The 14,766-nt window shown below is 53.7% G+C and overlaps 1 protein-coding gene across 1 annotated transcript in view; it reads right to left on the bottom strand.

The window, feature by feature from the left end:
• The window catches only part of PLXND1 (plexin D1), an 85,885-nt gene that overhangs the window by 45,350 nt on the left and 25,769 nt on the right, over positions 1–14,766 (bottom strand). Inside the window, exons 6-12 of the mRNA XM_014946625.1 lie at positions 13,599–13,730; positions 11,770–11,870; positions 10,967–11,096; positions 9,537–9,711; positions 7,924–8,032; positions 6,193–6,295; positions 2,716–2,820 (exon numbers count right to left, since the gene is read on the bottom strand). Of these exons, the coding sequence (XP_014802111.1) occupies positions 2,716–2,820; positions 6,193–6,295; positions 7,924–8,032; positions 9,537–9,711; positions 10,967–11,096; positions 11,770–11,870; positions 13,599–13,730 (855 nt within the window). The remainder of the gene's footprint in view (positions 1–2,715; positions 2,821–6,192; positions 6,296–7,923; positions 8,033–9,536; positions 9,712–10,966; positions 11,097–11,769; positions 11,871–13,598; positions 13,731–14,766) is intronic.

The following is a 14,766-nucleotide window of genomic DNA, read 5'->3' as shown; positions in this document are numbered from 1 at the left end:
CACACATGGAGACCAGAAGATGTGCCTTCACTCTCGTGACACCCACAGTGGAGTACCCAGGTTCTGCAGGACCAGGGGTGTTTGGAGCCCATACTGCAAAGCAGACCAGAAGCCAACGTGGTCCCAAGCCGCCTTGCCCGAACCAGCCCAAACCAGCCTCTGATTTGGGCTCAAATCCACCTTCCTTCTCCACCCAACAACTGCACAGAACAAATCTCTAATTCAAATGAGGACCCAGCCGGGAGCATGTTCAAAGGCAGATTTTCTGTGCTGTTCTCCTGATAACATAAGGATGATATCCTGCCCCAAATTACTGCTGTGCCCCATCCTGCAGGAAAAAAATCCTATCTCCAAGCAGGTTAATGCTCCACCACTACTGAGGTCTAACCACCCTTTGAAAACCGACAGATCTGATAAAAGACATAAAAGCAAGCACCAGACTCCTGGCAGGCAGCTGCTGGCTCAGGGAACACACAGGCAGCCGCGAGGGGGAAACTGGGCTCTCCCCCAGCCCATGGCTCGTGCCCCAGCAGCTCTGGCTTGGTGGGCTGGCCCATGTCCCTTGCCCCTCGCCCCCTACCCAGGCAGTGCCCCTGCAGTGGCCACGGTGTCGGGGAACGTGGCCCCAATGCTGTGACCTCTGGCAGCGCTCACGTGCTGCCATGGAGAGGAAAAGAGAAGGAAACCCCTCCGGCGCCCTGGGACAGTGTGCGGGTGGCGGTGGGAGGAAGCTGGACTGTCAGAGCCCCTCTGGCCCCCCGGAGCGGCTGTGCCTCGGCCCCTTTCCTGCTGACTGCATTTCCTATCGGGTTCCGGGCTGTATTGCAGCCACCTCCAGCATCCACAGAGGAAGAAGGGTTTCTTGCCCTCTTTTGCTGATTAGGGCAGGCACATCCCTTTTTGCAGGGGCCAGACCTGCGCAGGAAGAGCAGCCCCAGCCAGGGGAGGAGAGCTGGTTTCTGCCCCTGCACCAGAGGGGATGAGGTCTGGGGGACGCGGTGCCCCACAGCGCTGGCAGCCCCCTGGCACAGCGAGCAGGGAAGCGACACCAGCATCTCCAACCCTCTCCTTTCCCTGCGGAAGGAGGAGCTGTCTCCAGTGGCAAGTACCCTCTGCAGGGGCACCTCTCCAGGCCCTGCTGAAGACTTGGCCCAAACAACACAGAGCACCTTTCTACATATACCAGGGCCCAGACAAGTGTTTTCCTAGTGCCCAGCCTCCCTGCCTCAACCTCCTCTGGTTCCCCCTGACATGGGACACATCTCCAAAGGCACCATTTGACACCCATTCCCGCTTTTTGCCCTATTACAATTCACATGCCAGAAAATTTCACTGAAAGGATTTTTTTTGCCAAAAGAAAAAAAAAAAAAAAAAGAGCTCTGCAGTGCCCACCAAATATTAAGTAACAACACGGTGTCGGGGAACGTGGCCCCAATGCTGTGACCTCTGGCAGCGCTCACGTGCTGCCATGGAGAGGAAAAGAGAAGGAAACCCCTCCGGCGCCCTGGGACAGTGTGCGGGTGGCGGTGGGAGGAAGCTGGACTGTCAGAGCCCCTCTGGCCCCCCGGAGCGGCTGTGCCTCGGCCCCTTTCCTGCTGACTGCATTTCCTATCGGGTTCCGGGCTGTATTGCAGCCACCTCCAGCATCCACAGAGGAAGAAGGGTTTCTTGCCCTCTTTTGCTGATTAGGGCAGGCACATCCCTTTTTGCAGGGGCCAGACCTGCGCAGGAAGAGCAGCCCCAGCCAGGGGAGGAGAGCTGGTTTCTGCCCCTGCACCAGAGGGGATGAGGTCTGGGGGACGCGGTGCCCCACAGCGCTGGCAGCCCCCTGGCACAGCGAGCAGGGAAGCGACACCAGCATCTCCAACCCTCTCCTTTCCCTGCGGAAGGAGGAGCTGTCTCCAGTGGCAAGTACCCTCTGCAGGGGCACCTCTCCAGGCCCTGCTGAAGACTTGGCCCAAACAACACAGAGCACCTTTCTACATATACCAGGGCCCAGACAAGTGTTTTCCTAGTGCCCAGCCTCCCTGCCTCAACCTCCTCTGGTTCCCCCTGACATGGGACACATCTCCAAAGGCACCATTTGACACCCATTCCCGCTTTTTGCCCTATTACAATTCACATGCCAGAAAATTTCACTGAAAGGATTTTTTTTGCAAAAAAAAAAAAAAAAAAAAAAAGAGCTCTGCAGTGACCACCAGAAGTTAAGTTACAACACATTCCCATGCCATGCTCCGAGCAGTGGCCGAGCCAGCGCAGGGCTCTGCCCAAGCCCGGGCTCTCTCCTTTCCTCGAGGCCGGGGCGATGGGACCGGGCTGGCACACGGGGCACCGACACCAGCACGCTCCGCAGCGCGGCACACACCCACCAGGAAACCAGGAGTTCTATGTCCCCCAAACACTGTGTTCTCGTGACTGTTTTACAAGATGTATAAACCTCTTTTTTCCACCAAACGCAAAAGCTTGTCACTAATTACGGGAGATCCCCGGAGAATGCCTGTGCACAAACAGCATCTCCCCTCGGCTTTGCCGCGCAACCTCCCTCGCCATCAGGTGATGCTTTCCACCAGCATCTTTTGTTAATACAGTGATTTCAGCTGCGAACGCCATCACCCGCTCCCAAGGCAGCTTGTATTTAAACTCCCTTTGCCCACCTCGCTGCACACCAGCCCAGGCTCATCTGAACCCTCCCCATCTCTCCAGGAACTCACTTACCTTAGAGAAGGTGGCGTTAGCCAGCGAGATGGTGATATCCCGAGATACTCCCGTGGGCATCGGGTCCAGGGAGGCAGGTACAATTCGTGGACAGTCTATTTTCTTCTGTGAGGTAGAAAACAAGACCCAAAAAAGGAGAGGTTAGCTGGGTGCGTGCTGAGCATCCTCAGTGACAGGGCAAGAAGACACGTGGGACCCCTGATAAGGTTAATTCACTACATCTTTAAAGTCAGACCACACCATAACCCCAGAAAGTGAAAGACCAAAATGGCACCGTGATGCACAGAGCAGTAATGCCACATGGAGCCTTCCTCCCCCGAGTCACCAGCTTTGGCACCGCCTTAAACCACCCCCCCCCGCTAGCCATCAGACAACCACAATGGGTGGCTGGATTTCCAGGAGGGCTCGTCTGTGGCCATGGCCTGGCAAAGGGAGGGGGACACCAGGAATCCCACCTCACTCCTGCCAGGCTCCTCCGCCAGCTCGGCGATATCAGCAGCTCCTGTCCCCGGGCGGTGGGGCTGCCAAGCCTGTACCTTCATCCTCCCACGCTGCAAAAAACCTCCTCCCAGGTATAAAGCAAATGGGCACGCACTCCTCAGCTGCCACTCTGGGCATTCATTACATGCACTTAAATGCTAGAAGACAGGGCTGGAATGACACTAAAAGGAGGCACCACAGCCAACATCGGCAAATCTGCTGGCGTGACCCCTCCTGCCCGTGGGCAGCCCGTGTCTGGCACATCGCAATGCGCGTTTCTGCACAGCCCCTGCAGAGATTTCCGCTCTCCCTCCCGCGCAGTGTCATTTCGGAGGTGTGCGGGGGTTTGTGTGTGCAGGGGAAAGGGTACAACGAGCTGTAGGGGCTGCAGCAAGGGGACTGCGGCAGGACGGCTGAAATGAAAGCCCTAAATGAAGCTGAAAAATGATTTTAAAAGGTCATCTGTCCCCTACTTTTGTCCTTACTTTAAACTGATGGCTCAGATACTGGAGCTGACTCAGAATTCAAGTCTGTATGACAAGCCCATCCTGTTCTCTCATGAGATGTAAATCACACTGCAAAACTACAGCAAAAACCAAGCCAGATTCTCTGTTGCCCCAGGGTATATCCAGATTAATGCCTTTGACAGTGGAGCCACTGGGGTAAAAGACAACAAAATATTTGGTCCGTTATGCAGAGTAATTTGCAGCAGGCCAGATTTCCTTCTCGCTCGCACTAAGGGCTACCCCACGGTGACTCCACTGATGGCAGAGCCTCGCCCCCAGCGCCACGATGCCTGGCAGGACCCGTCCCTGGTGCCAGACACACAGTCAGAAAAAGGTTTCCTCTTGCCCTCCCTGGACCCAGCCGGGGGTCAGGGAACTGTCTGGAAGTGCTTGTTTGACTGCGGAAAACACGCTTCATTTCTATCAGGACACTCATCTTAAGCAAGCACAGTTGGTGCCGCCTAAACAAGGAGATTAAATAACAGAGATGCACATGATAAGAGAAGGAAAACAACAAAGCAAAGCACTGGAGAGAGGTTTCAGTCCCAAGCCTCTTCTAGGAGAATCAAAAGAGTTAAAATAAAACCAGCAGGGCTACAATGGAAAATTCATGCAAAAGCTCCTGTGGCCTGGTGTGTCCTTGCATGTCGCAGCAGCTGGCATGGCTTGCTAGATAAATACACTTTAGAGGACTGATTAACTTGTCGTCTTGCAGCCCCTTCTCCTGCTGTTCATCAGTGGCTAGAAATAGAGCTTTCCAGCTGATTATATCATTCACGTCTGGATCAGGGCAAAGGGTCTGAATGTTTAAAATGCTGTGGATGAAGCCGTTACGATGCCAGCTTCCCAGCGGACCCGTTTTCAGGTGCAGCCACGCCGGGAAGGGTTTGTTTACTGAAAGCTCAGGCTGTAGGACGAGGCACCATGTTTCCAGGGCTACAGAGCACCTCATCCTGCAGGCTGCTCACGGAAAACAGCAGGGAGGGCTTAGAACAGCACAGAAATAAAACACAAATGTGCCCAAACCAGGTGCAGCATCCAAACAGACTGTACTGCTGGAGCAGGAGATCAGAGGCAGGGACACAAGGACAGGCAGGGTCATCGTTAAGGCAGGACACGCAATCATCCCTGCCAGAGGGTAGCCCTGGCTCTCCCCACCACGCAGCCTCATGCGTGGCTCCCACACCAGGAGCAGCCACCAGTGACAGCTTCCCAGTGCTCAGCGCCCATCCAGGCAGCAACAGACAACACCAGATACTTTCTGAAGCCTGGGACGTTGAGGAAGCGGAGGGTGCTCCACTCATCCGCCCAGTACAAGTGGCCAGACGTTCACCAGGAAGCACAGCCCTCGCAGAAACCCTTCACAAGCCAGAGGACACACCAGTGCTGTCAGCCCACTGCCACCCAGCAGGGATGGGAAACGTTTCCCAGGGTTTTACACCGGACAGGACCACACAGAGCTGTGACCGAGTGGCCTCGTTTCCTTCCTGGTCCCCTGCGCTTGCAGCCGCCCACCTTCTCCTCGCCGGAGGGGACACCATCCCCAGGGCCAGCCCAGCCAGGGAGGGTGGGACGTTGGACACGAGGCCAAACTCCTGCCGGCAACAAGCCCAGGGAACCGCTGGAAGATGCGAGATGAGAGCAGAGCACTGGTGCCAAAGGGATATTCAATTTACAGTGTAAAAGCTTGGCTCAGATCTACGGCAGATTGATTGCTAAAAAGCCAATTTTATTTAAATTAACTTCAATTTAAATTTCAGAAGCAGGAACACACTGGGTCTCTGGGTTATTAGATGCTATAATTTGGAAAGGGGCAATTTTCTCCTTTAGACAAGCACCACCAGTGGTGCTCCAGCAAATTATTAACATACCCAACAGCCCAGTCAGAGCTAAATGAACTGTAAAGTGTTGCTGCATTTACTGTATTGCCCAAACCCAGGCATCCCAGGATGCAGGGACACAGCAGCCTTGCTCCAGATGTGAGGGGTGATGGAGAGCCAAGGGATGGAGGCTGCTGGGAGAGACAAATGCTCCCAGTGGGCTACCAGCTCCTCACACACACATGCTTTTGGGCACGACATGGCACAACCTTACTTGCCCCATGCACATCCCCCCTCCTGGACACCTGCAGGGGAGGGTGCCCCAACTCCAGCCCGGGACGAGCAGTGGCCACACTACTCTGGCTAGCAAAGTGCCAGCCACTGGTGCAGGAGTCTCAGGGTGGCTGAGACCACATTGAGCACCAGTCCCTGAAGACCCCCCAGAGTCATGAGATAATGCATCCCCTGGGCACAGCCTGGGGACCTTGAGGTGAGACAGTCTGAGATGGCCTCAGCCCCAAGCTCACCGGCGCTGCCAGGAACACTGGGCAGTGCCATCCTTGGAGCTGCCCCCTGCCAAACCCAGGCCATCTGCATCCATCCCTGGGAGAACGAAAACATCACAGAGATGCAGAAGGTGTCCCGAGGTGGCACAGTCTGAGGGGCCTTACCTTCATCTGCAGTGCATCGTCACACTGAGAGTGGTTGGAGACACAGGCGTAGGTGGAGGGGCACCAGTGACACTTCCACCTGGTGGAGAGGCAGCTGGTGCATCTGAAACGGCAACGGTGCAGTGAGAGAAGCTGCTCAGGGCAGCCAAACCTCAGACATGCAATCGATTCTCACACATTCGGTTCAGTATTTAACAGAGCCCAGAAAGACCCATGGCCGGCACTGGTTCCCCTCTCCTCTCCCTGGGAGCTGAGGGGAAACACAGGCAGAGCCCATCTTCCCCAACACCGCTCTGAGGGCAGCTCCAGGGTGTCATCACCCATGGTGCCATGGCAAACCAGGAGTCACCGGCTCCAGTTCCTCCCCTGCTCACTGAAAAACATTTTTCTCCCCAAAAAATGCTTTTTCCACCCATCCATCTCCCCAAGGAGATGTCACCTCACACCTGACAAAGCACAAAGACAGAATGGGGGATGAAGGGATGGAGAGCAGACCTGCCAAGAAGGACTTGGGGGTGTTGGTGGATAAGAAGCTCAACGTGAGCTGGCAATATGCACTGGCAGCCCAGAAAGCCCCCTGCACCCTGAGCTGCACCCCGAGCTGCACCCCAGCAGCGTGACCAGCAGGGCAATGGGGGAGGATTCTGCCCTTCTGGGGCTCTGGGGAGACCCCCCTCCAGTGCTGCCACCAGCTTCAGAAGGACATGGAGCTGTTGGATGGGGCCAGAGGAGGCCACGGAGATGCTGGGAGGGCTGGAGCCCCTCTGCTGGGAGGGGGGGCTGAGAGAGTTGGGGGGGTTCAGCCTGGAGAAGAGAAGGCTCCGGGGAGACCTTGGAGCCCCTTCCAGTCCCTCAAGGGGCTCCAGGAAAGCTGGGGAGGGACTCTGGATCAGGGAGGGGAGCCCTAGGAGGAGGGGGAGGGATTTGACACTGAAAGAGGGGAGATGGAGCTGAGATGTGGGGAAGAACTTGTTTGGTGTGAGGGTGGTGAGAGCCTGGCCCAGGTTGCCCAGAGAAGCTGTGGCTGCCCCATCCCTGGAGGGGTTCAAGGCCAGGTTGGAGGGGGCTTGGAGCAACCTGGGCTGGTGGGAGGTGTCCCTGCCTATTATCCTCAAGGTCCCTTCTAACCCAACTGTTCTATGGTTCCATGAAGGCTCTCCACTGTTCAGGCAGGGTGTGGGACCACCAGCGGGCAGGACCCGGGGATCCCCTGGTCAGGCTCCGTTGTTACACCCCTGAATGGTGGATGGCTTTTTGTGGGTGGCACCAGCCCACGGTGCTGACGAGGGGTACGTGGCTGTCCCCCCCAGGCTGGCAGGGCAGAGAGAGCAGAGGGAATCTGACCCCCACACCCTCCCTCACAGACCCCCCAAAGATCCCTGGGGGGCCAGCTCCGCTTCCTAAGGGTTAACAAAACAAGCTTTAAATAAAAATATCATTCACAATTAAAAAAACCCAACATGTCCAGATGGCTCGAGCCGCCGCAAGGACCCTCCCTTGTAAATCCCTGGCAGCGCATCCCCCACCAAATCCCTGCCAAATCCTGCCAGGCCCCGGCCGCCCGCCGGGAGGAAGGGATGGAGGGATGGAGGGACGGAGGGACGGAGGCTGTGCTCTCCCACCAGCCCTGCCGGAGGGACCCTCGTCCGGCTGCTCGCCATCACCCTCCCGGCCTCCAACCCCTCCATCGCCGGCCGCCTGCCCGTGGGCCCGCACACCGGCGTCACTTACGCTCTCTTCGGGTAAATGTTTCCAGTTCTTTTGCAATCGTAGATGGTGAAACTGGCCCGGATAATGTTTTTGCCGTTGACCCGAAGAGCAGTTTCGACAACCACGTGGTCTGAGAGAATCAAGCCAAAGAATATTGGGTTGCAAGAGCCTCTTGCTTGTGCTCATGCTTAGAAGACAAGACAGACCCTTGGGAAAACAAGAGCTAAATCTGATTTGTTTTCTCTAGGGCTTCCTCCGAGCTGCATTTCAGAGCTTGGACCATTCATCTTTTGCCCTCTGACTTTCAGCTCTTCCCTCTTAAATCAACGCTTTACATCACCCTCACCAGAAAAGAACATTGCGACTTTCAGCAGAAAATTCCAGCATGTTGTGCAAGTGTTAATTAGCAGAGTTAATTATTGTCTTCGCTTACAGTTGGTGCTAAATGATACTTTAAAAAAAATGTGGTAATTAAAACATGTTAGTTATCATGTTTTAAAACCCCGCTCACTTTCCCCATGACAACAAACCCACAGAGAAGAGTGGAAATCCCTTTTTTGGCTACTTAACAGGCTATTCTAACTGCCCCTCCCCCCAGAATTGCTTAATATTTTTTTTTCTTTGCAATTTTGCCATATAAGTATGAGGGACAAGAGACAATGCCTCTTTCAGAAAATGTACAATAAATCAGCGCATTGGATTCCAGAAATTCACTTGGACATTGCCGTAACCAACAATACAGAACAGTTAATGATCTCCCATTCTTTGGATAGCTAGGGAGAAAAACAATGCAGCTTTATAAACTTGCATATGAAAAGTGGGATTTTCAAAAGGACTGGTTAATTCTCCTCCTACTGAAGTCAGCCATCTTCAATGGGGCATTCACCCCAGGCTTGAAAGATGAAGATTTAAAAAGCACTCAAGGCTGGAATGAAGCACCGAACTTCCAGAAGGAGCTGCAAAACGGGGCTGTCTCCATGGCCGAGTGAGCAGCATCAGACCTGGCCAGCTCGGCCACCAAGACTCAGCCACCTCCAACCTGCTCTGCAGGTACCCATCACCTCCAGAACGCAGCCCCGCGGAGCCTCAGGGTGGGCATCCCATTTGGTGCCACCTGAAACCAGGGGGGACCGGAAGACCTCGGTCTGGCTTTTAATTGCATAAACAGGACTGTGAGTTTCTGAGCTGCCTTTAGGTACACACTTGCTCTTCTTCCACAACCTCCTCTGAAAGGTAGCACATGTTCGGAAGGGAAATTGAACAAAAGCAATTGGAAAGATCAATTTAAGTAGCAAGATTATTTCCCCAGGGCTAAAACATATTTTTTGAGTACTTATTAAATCTAAACCAGAAGCTCAAACCAGATAAATCTTAACAAAATAAGTACATGAACTGGCTTTTAAAATCTGATGTTTAAAACAAAAATTGATAGATTTGAAATACTGTCAATTCGTGTTAAGATGGTGGAAACTCCCACGCTTTAAAGTCATAGGCCCTATAAAACAGAAGCAGCTTGGGTCTTTTTTCCCTGTATGAATTATCTGCACATACAATTGGAAAAAGAAAAAAAGTCTATGAAAAGTTATGTCCACACAAGTGGTTAGAATGAACCAAGCTTGTTCTCCTCTACATACCTTGGTCATCTGGAAACGTTGGGTACTTCTCGCGTGGAAGTAAACTGCAATAAATAAATTGGTTTACATAATCTCCAGCAACTCTGGCTACCGTGTGGATATTATTTCCATAGTCACATGAAATATTTGTTCCATTCAGGTTGGGGATAGTTCCATTTATTTGTATTATCAGGGCCTATATTTGGACAAAAAAAATAATCAGTCATTATGACAGAAAATTATAATTAGAATCTGTCAGTGTTTTGCAAGCTTTTCATAGGCTAAGGATTCCAAAGCGGGTCCACAGATAGCTATTTCTTTCGTTTTATGCACTTTGAACCCCAAAAAGGCATCCGCACATGAACCCTTGCTCGAGCAGAGCTGTGTCACAGCAGCTCCAGCGGCTGTAGCCGGTGTGTCCCCGTCTGGCTGGACAGACAGCCCCTGGAGCCGGCCGGGAGGAGGCAGGACACGGAGGCTGAGCCCCCCGGCTGCCCTGGCCCCGTGTTGCCTCCACCATTCCCTGTCTGTCCCCATCCTGCAGCCTCCTGGGCTGGAGCAGGAGGAAGAGCAGAACAGAATTAACCCATTTCGCCTGCACCCCTCTGTGCCAGGGACGGAGGCGGGAGGTGTCGAGCTGGCAGGAGCCGGCGGGGAGGGCTGGGGGTGGCCACATGCCAGCATCCCCCCCGGCACACAGGGGCTGAGCGGGGGCTCTGTTTGGCCACCAGCCTCTGAGGGGAAGGGAGGGGAGGTTTGGCAGGAAGGGAATGCTTTTGAGGAGGGTGACTCATGAAAACGCAGGGCCCACGTGCTGCGCTGGCTTCCCCGCCAGCAGCGGGGGGACTCCCTGGGGACCCCCACCCACTGCTCCTGCGCGGTGGCCCCAGAGCCAGAGCAGAGCTCGGGTTCGGTGGGATCCCTCTCTCCGGCCCCGGTCTGGGCTCTGCCCCAACCGCCCCCGTCACCGGCAATTTCCCCACGTTAGGGTTGGTTGCGAACTTTGGCACAGAGAGATTTCTGCCGTTGGGAAAGGGTTTGTCTTTAAATGAAAAATATTTTGCTGAAAACACTTAAAATATCGTTAAAATACAGTTAAAAATAGCAGCAATATGACACCAGAAAATGAGCTGATTTAGCTATCTGCAGCTGTATTTTGAGACTTTGCAGATCTCTGCCACGTGCTCACCGTGGCAGCATCACAGGTCCTGTTCGCCTACAGCCCCAGGCTCGGCTCCCAGGGCCCCGAGGTACAGGAGGTCACCTCCAGGAGCTTTAGAGGACCTTGGCCTGGCTGGGTACCAACAAGAGAGCTGAGCATCCCCATGGCCCACACTGCGTGCAGCTGTGATGCAGCGCTAGAGGAGAGTGGGTGTTTATCAGCTTCGAGAGCAGGTAACAACCCTACGGGATGTCGCACGTGATTAATTTGGTAGTGATGTCAAACTCACCGGGTTCTCTTTGTCGATATTAATCTCGGGCTCCAGGATGGTCATGGAAGGGCACTGCTGTACTCCTTCACTTGCGCTTGCCCAGAAGTTGGCCCCTGTGAAGTTGGTGCACTCGCGCTGCAGAGAACACCTGCAACGAACAGGGGACACGTGGCTGATCATTTTTAAAAGAGGTGATAAAAACGTTGGCTTCCTTATTAGGGAAGATCCTGAGAAAACCCTGTGCCTACATCTTTTCCTCCATCCAAGCAGCTAAGCCTAAGGCTTTGCTGCTATATTTAAAGCGTCTGGTTGCCACGATAAGAGCGTGTGCTCCCACCAGCATCAACGGAGCACCAGGATTCTGGGTAAGCGAGAGCGGGCCAGGCTGAGCCCAGAACCGAGGAGGAGAAGGTGACATTTTGTCCAACATCTTCAATTTGTGAACGCAGAGTCTAATTTTGTAAATCCCTTTTTGAGTGCTGATTTTCTCCCACTCATGAGTAATAACTGCAAGGGCAAAAGATGGTCTTTAACAGGGTGTTGGCTTCCTCAGTCCCGTGGTTGGATGCCTGCAAGATATTCTTTGCGCTGGCAGCCGCCTGCAGTGTAACAATGCAGCTACAGAGAAATCCTGGCTCTGAAGAGCATCCCAACCGTTTGAGACCAGATGCAATTGTTTCTAAAAGCACGTATTTCACAAGGAATGGACAAAGACTAATGGTACTGTGACTGTGTGGAAATACAAAAAGCACCAGAGGTTCTTGCCCAGGCTTGAGGGCCAAAGGACACGCTGAAGGGCACCAGGACCCAGCCAGTCCTACCTGGTCTCCATCGTGCACCACCCGCAGTAGGCATCAGCAGCGGCCAGGCACTCCCTGCACGTCGAGTACTGGTTGCAGGCAGCCACCTTCACCCGCGTCATCTGCACGACAACAGCACAAGTTTCCAAATGTCCCACACCACCACAGCCCACAGAAACACTCAGCCCGGCCGGGATGTGCCAGCAACGAGACACCAGCATCCCGGGCTGCTTCACCCGTTTGTCTGGACCAGGCCCTACACACGGGGCGATGGGGAGCAGCCCCCGGTGCCACCACCCTCTGCCCCACACCAGCCCACACAGGGACCAGCACGGGCAGCTGCCCTGTGCCCCCAGCAGAGCCCAGCCCAGCCCAGGGACAAGGAAGGGTGCCCAAGGGACAGGGCTTGCTGCGGCCACCGGTGTAGTCGCCCCACGGGGCACGTGGCAGCACTGGGCTGAGCTGAGCTGCCCCCTTTCAGCCAGCACCTTGGCAATGGATGTGTGATGGCCAGGCCAGCGACAGCCCCACCACACCTTCATGATGCCTCAGATGGAGATGGTTTCACAGCTCGTCCCTCCTGTGAAAAGCTCTCACTCAGACCTGTGGAAAGCGCTTTTCTAGACTGAGCTGAGCACTGTCTGGCTATTAACAAAATAACCAAAAAGCAAAGCCACTCTGGAAACCTTAATTTGTAAAGAAATCAAAGTACCTCTGGGGACTAGCTCGGCAGGAGCAGTTGGGGGGAAAGCATGTGTCAGTTTCTGCTTTTTCCTCCCTCGATTTCTAAACATTTGGGAAAGAAAACTGAGTTGTTTGGTTCAGTGGGGACTGAGAACATGAGGTGGTGAGAGCCCTGAGCTCCCACCAGGTGAGCTCCTTGGCCTGACCCCGGCTCTACCCGCAGTGCTTCACTGCTCCCCACCCCTGCGGTGCTCAGCACCCCCCCAACCCCATCGAGCTCCCAGGGAGCTTTCTGGGATGCTAATTCCACCAAAGAAAAATCAGCTTGTCTGGTTTATTGGCAAAGAAACAGAGGAGAGCACCACGAGCGCTGCGCTGGGTGTCTGATGGAGCCCAGTAAGGTGCACAGCACAGCGCGGGAGCAGGGCTGAGACAGTCTGAAACACCAGCTAAAGAGGCATCCCGGGAGGGTTCTGTGAAATGATAATGACCAACCTGCAGGGAATTAGGGCTTGGAAAACATAAATGCAACATATAACATTTGTGGTTGTGCATCTGTTTTGACAGATTAAAATGTAATTCAGGACAAACCACCAGCGCCTGGAGCGCTCAGCTCTCATCTTCCTCCTCTGCTCACTTGATGGAGATGAGACCGTCTGTTTCTACCTGCTGCGGTGTTCCTGTCTCTGCAGAGAGCCCTCCTCCCAGCCAGCCCTCCTGCTGGCCAGGCTCAGCAGAGACCTCCCCTGAGCATCCTTCCTGACAGGCAGACTTTTTGTCTGCAGGATCTCCTAAAAGCCTCCTTACAGACTGTGCACCGCAATTTTCAGGTTTCTATATGGGAACAACCTCTGCTCATTTCTGCACTCCCATAAGCAGGAGTGGTTTTGAAATCCTTCACTCTTTACCTTGCCACCACAAAGAGGAGAAAGCCCGACAAGCCAGTCCACTCGATGTGACCCCCACCCCGCGCAGGAGAATGGCCAGGCACAGGTGCCCCCCCAGAAAGCCCTCTGACACCCCAACCAAGGCTCTGAACGTCTTGGCTCTGCCCATTGATGTTAAAGCAAATTTCATTGTCCCTTCCTGCCCCTGGCTTAGTGCTGAACACTAAATCAAATGCAGGATGCTCAAAGGGCCATTTGGCTGAAGACTAGAGATCTCACCTGATGGGAGGTCATCAGATAGAGGTAGGTGGAATCAGAAGGGTCAAACTGCATGATGGGGTGGACAGGCTCTCCGTAAGCCACCGAAATGGATCTCCTGCTAATAACCTTCATGGTACTGTCCAGATTAATCTGTAGTGTGAGAAGAAGCCATTCATTGAGACCATCTGTCAAACACTATGGGGAGAAGGTTGTTTTTCCTTGGTTATAAACATGAGTCAAAGCAGTATCTAACAGTGTCCTACATTTTCAAGTGCTGTAGATCTCTACACGCCTCGCAAGCTGCACACACAAAGCTTTACTGAGAAGCTCTGGTTTGGGCCGGCTCTGTGCCACAGGGCAGGCACTAAGTGGTCCAGGCCATGCCCAGGAGCCCTGCTCAATGACGACCAGCCCTCGGTCCCTCCGTTTGAGATGCTGCCTGCAACATTCTAGCCCAAGGCCGCATGGTGGTTTCCAGCAGCCGGAGCAGCACAGCTCTCGCTTTGCCCTAATGTAAGTGGCACCAGCCTTCAGCCCTCATCACATACATATGTGCATTTCTGTTACAAAGAACACTGCATTTCCAAAGCTTAATGAAAACCAGCTAAAATCAGCAGCGGGGCTGTACAACATGGCATCCCCCGCTCCCTGCATATTTGAAAAATAAGTGTTGTCATTCCTGGCCATAAGAAGCCTTTATCCCTCCTCACTCCAGAAGACCGTGGCAGCTGCCGCAAGAGAGCCGAGTCCTACCTTGCCTCATGAATCACCAGCTGAAGTGCTGGCAGTGATGGAAGAGGCTGCAAAGCCTCAGCCTGCCTTTCGGATCCCTGAATGTCTTGGCATTTGACTTGAAAACTCAGCAAATTAAATGTGGCATTGCTGAGAGGAAATAACAATAGGGCTACACAATTTCGCGTGACAGTCACTTTTCAGCTTAAAACAGAAAGGGAGCAAGGAAAATTCTTACCTCCTTACTAACAAGGAAAGGGAATAATTGTAAGGACCAAGCGTGCCTCTGCTCTCTAAAGTCTGGATTAATTAATTAACATAGGATTAATTAATTCTTACACTAGAGCAGCACCAACATGTCCTAGTAAGATAGCACAAGCTCAAAGCAGAGGGCTTCCCTCTGCTAAGAACCGTATGCAGGCACTGCGAGCTGCTGTGCAGAGCAAGAAGGGAA

Source organism: Calidris pugnax, unplaced genomic scaffold (genome assembly GCF_001431845.1).
Source record: "Calidris pugnax isolate Ruff unplaced genomic scaffold, ASM143184v1 scaffold81, whole genome shotgun sequence".
In the NCBI taxonomy this organism is placed as follows: Eukaryota; Metazoa; Chordata; class Aves; order Charadriiformes; family Scolopacidae; genus Calidris; species Calidris pugnax.
This window is presented reverse-complemented; position numbering and strand designations above follow the sequence as displayed.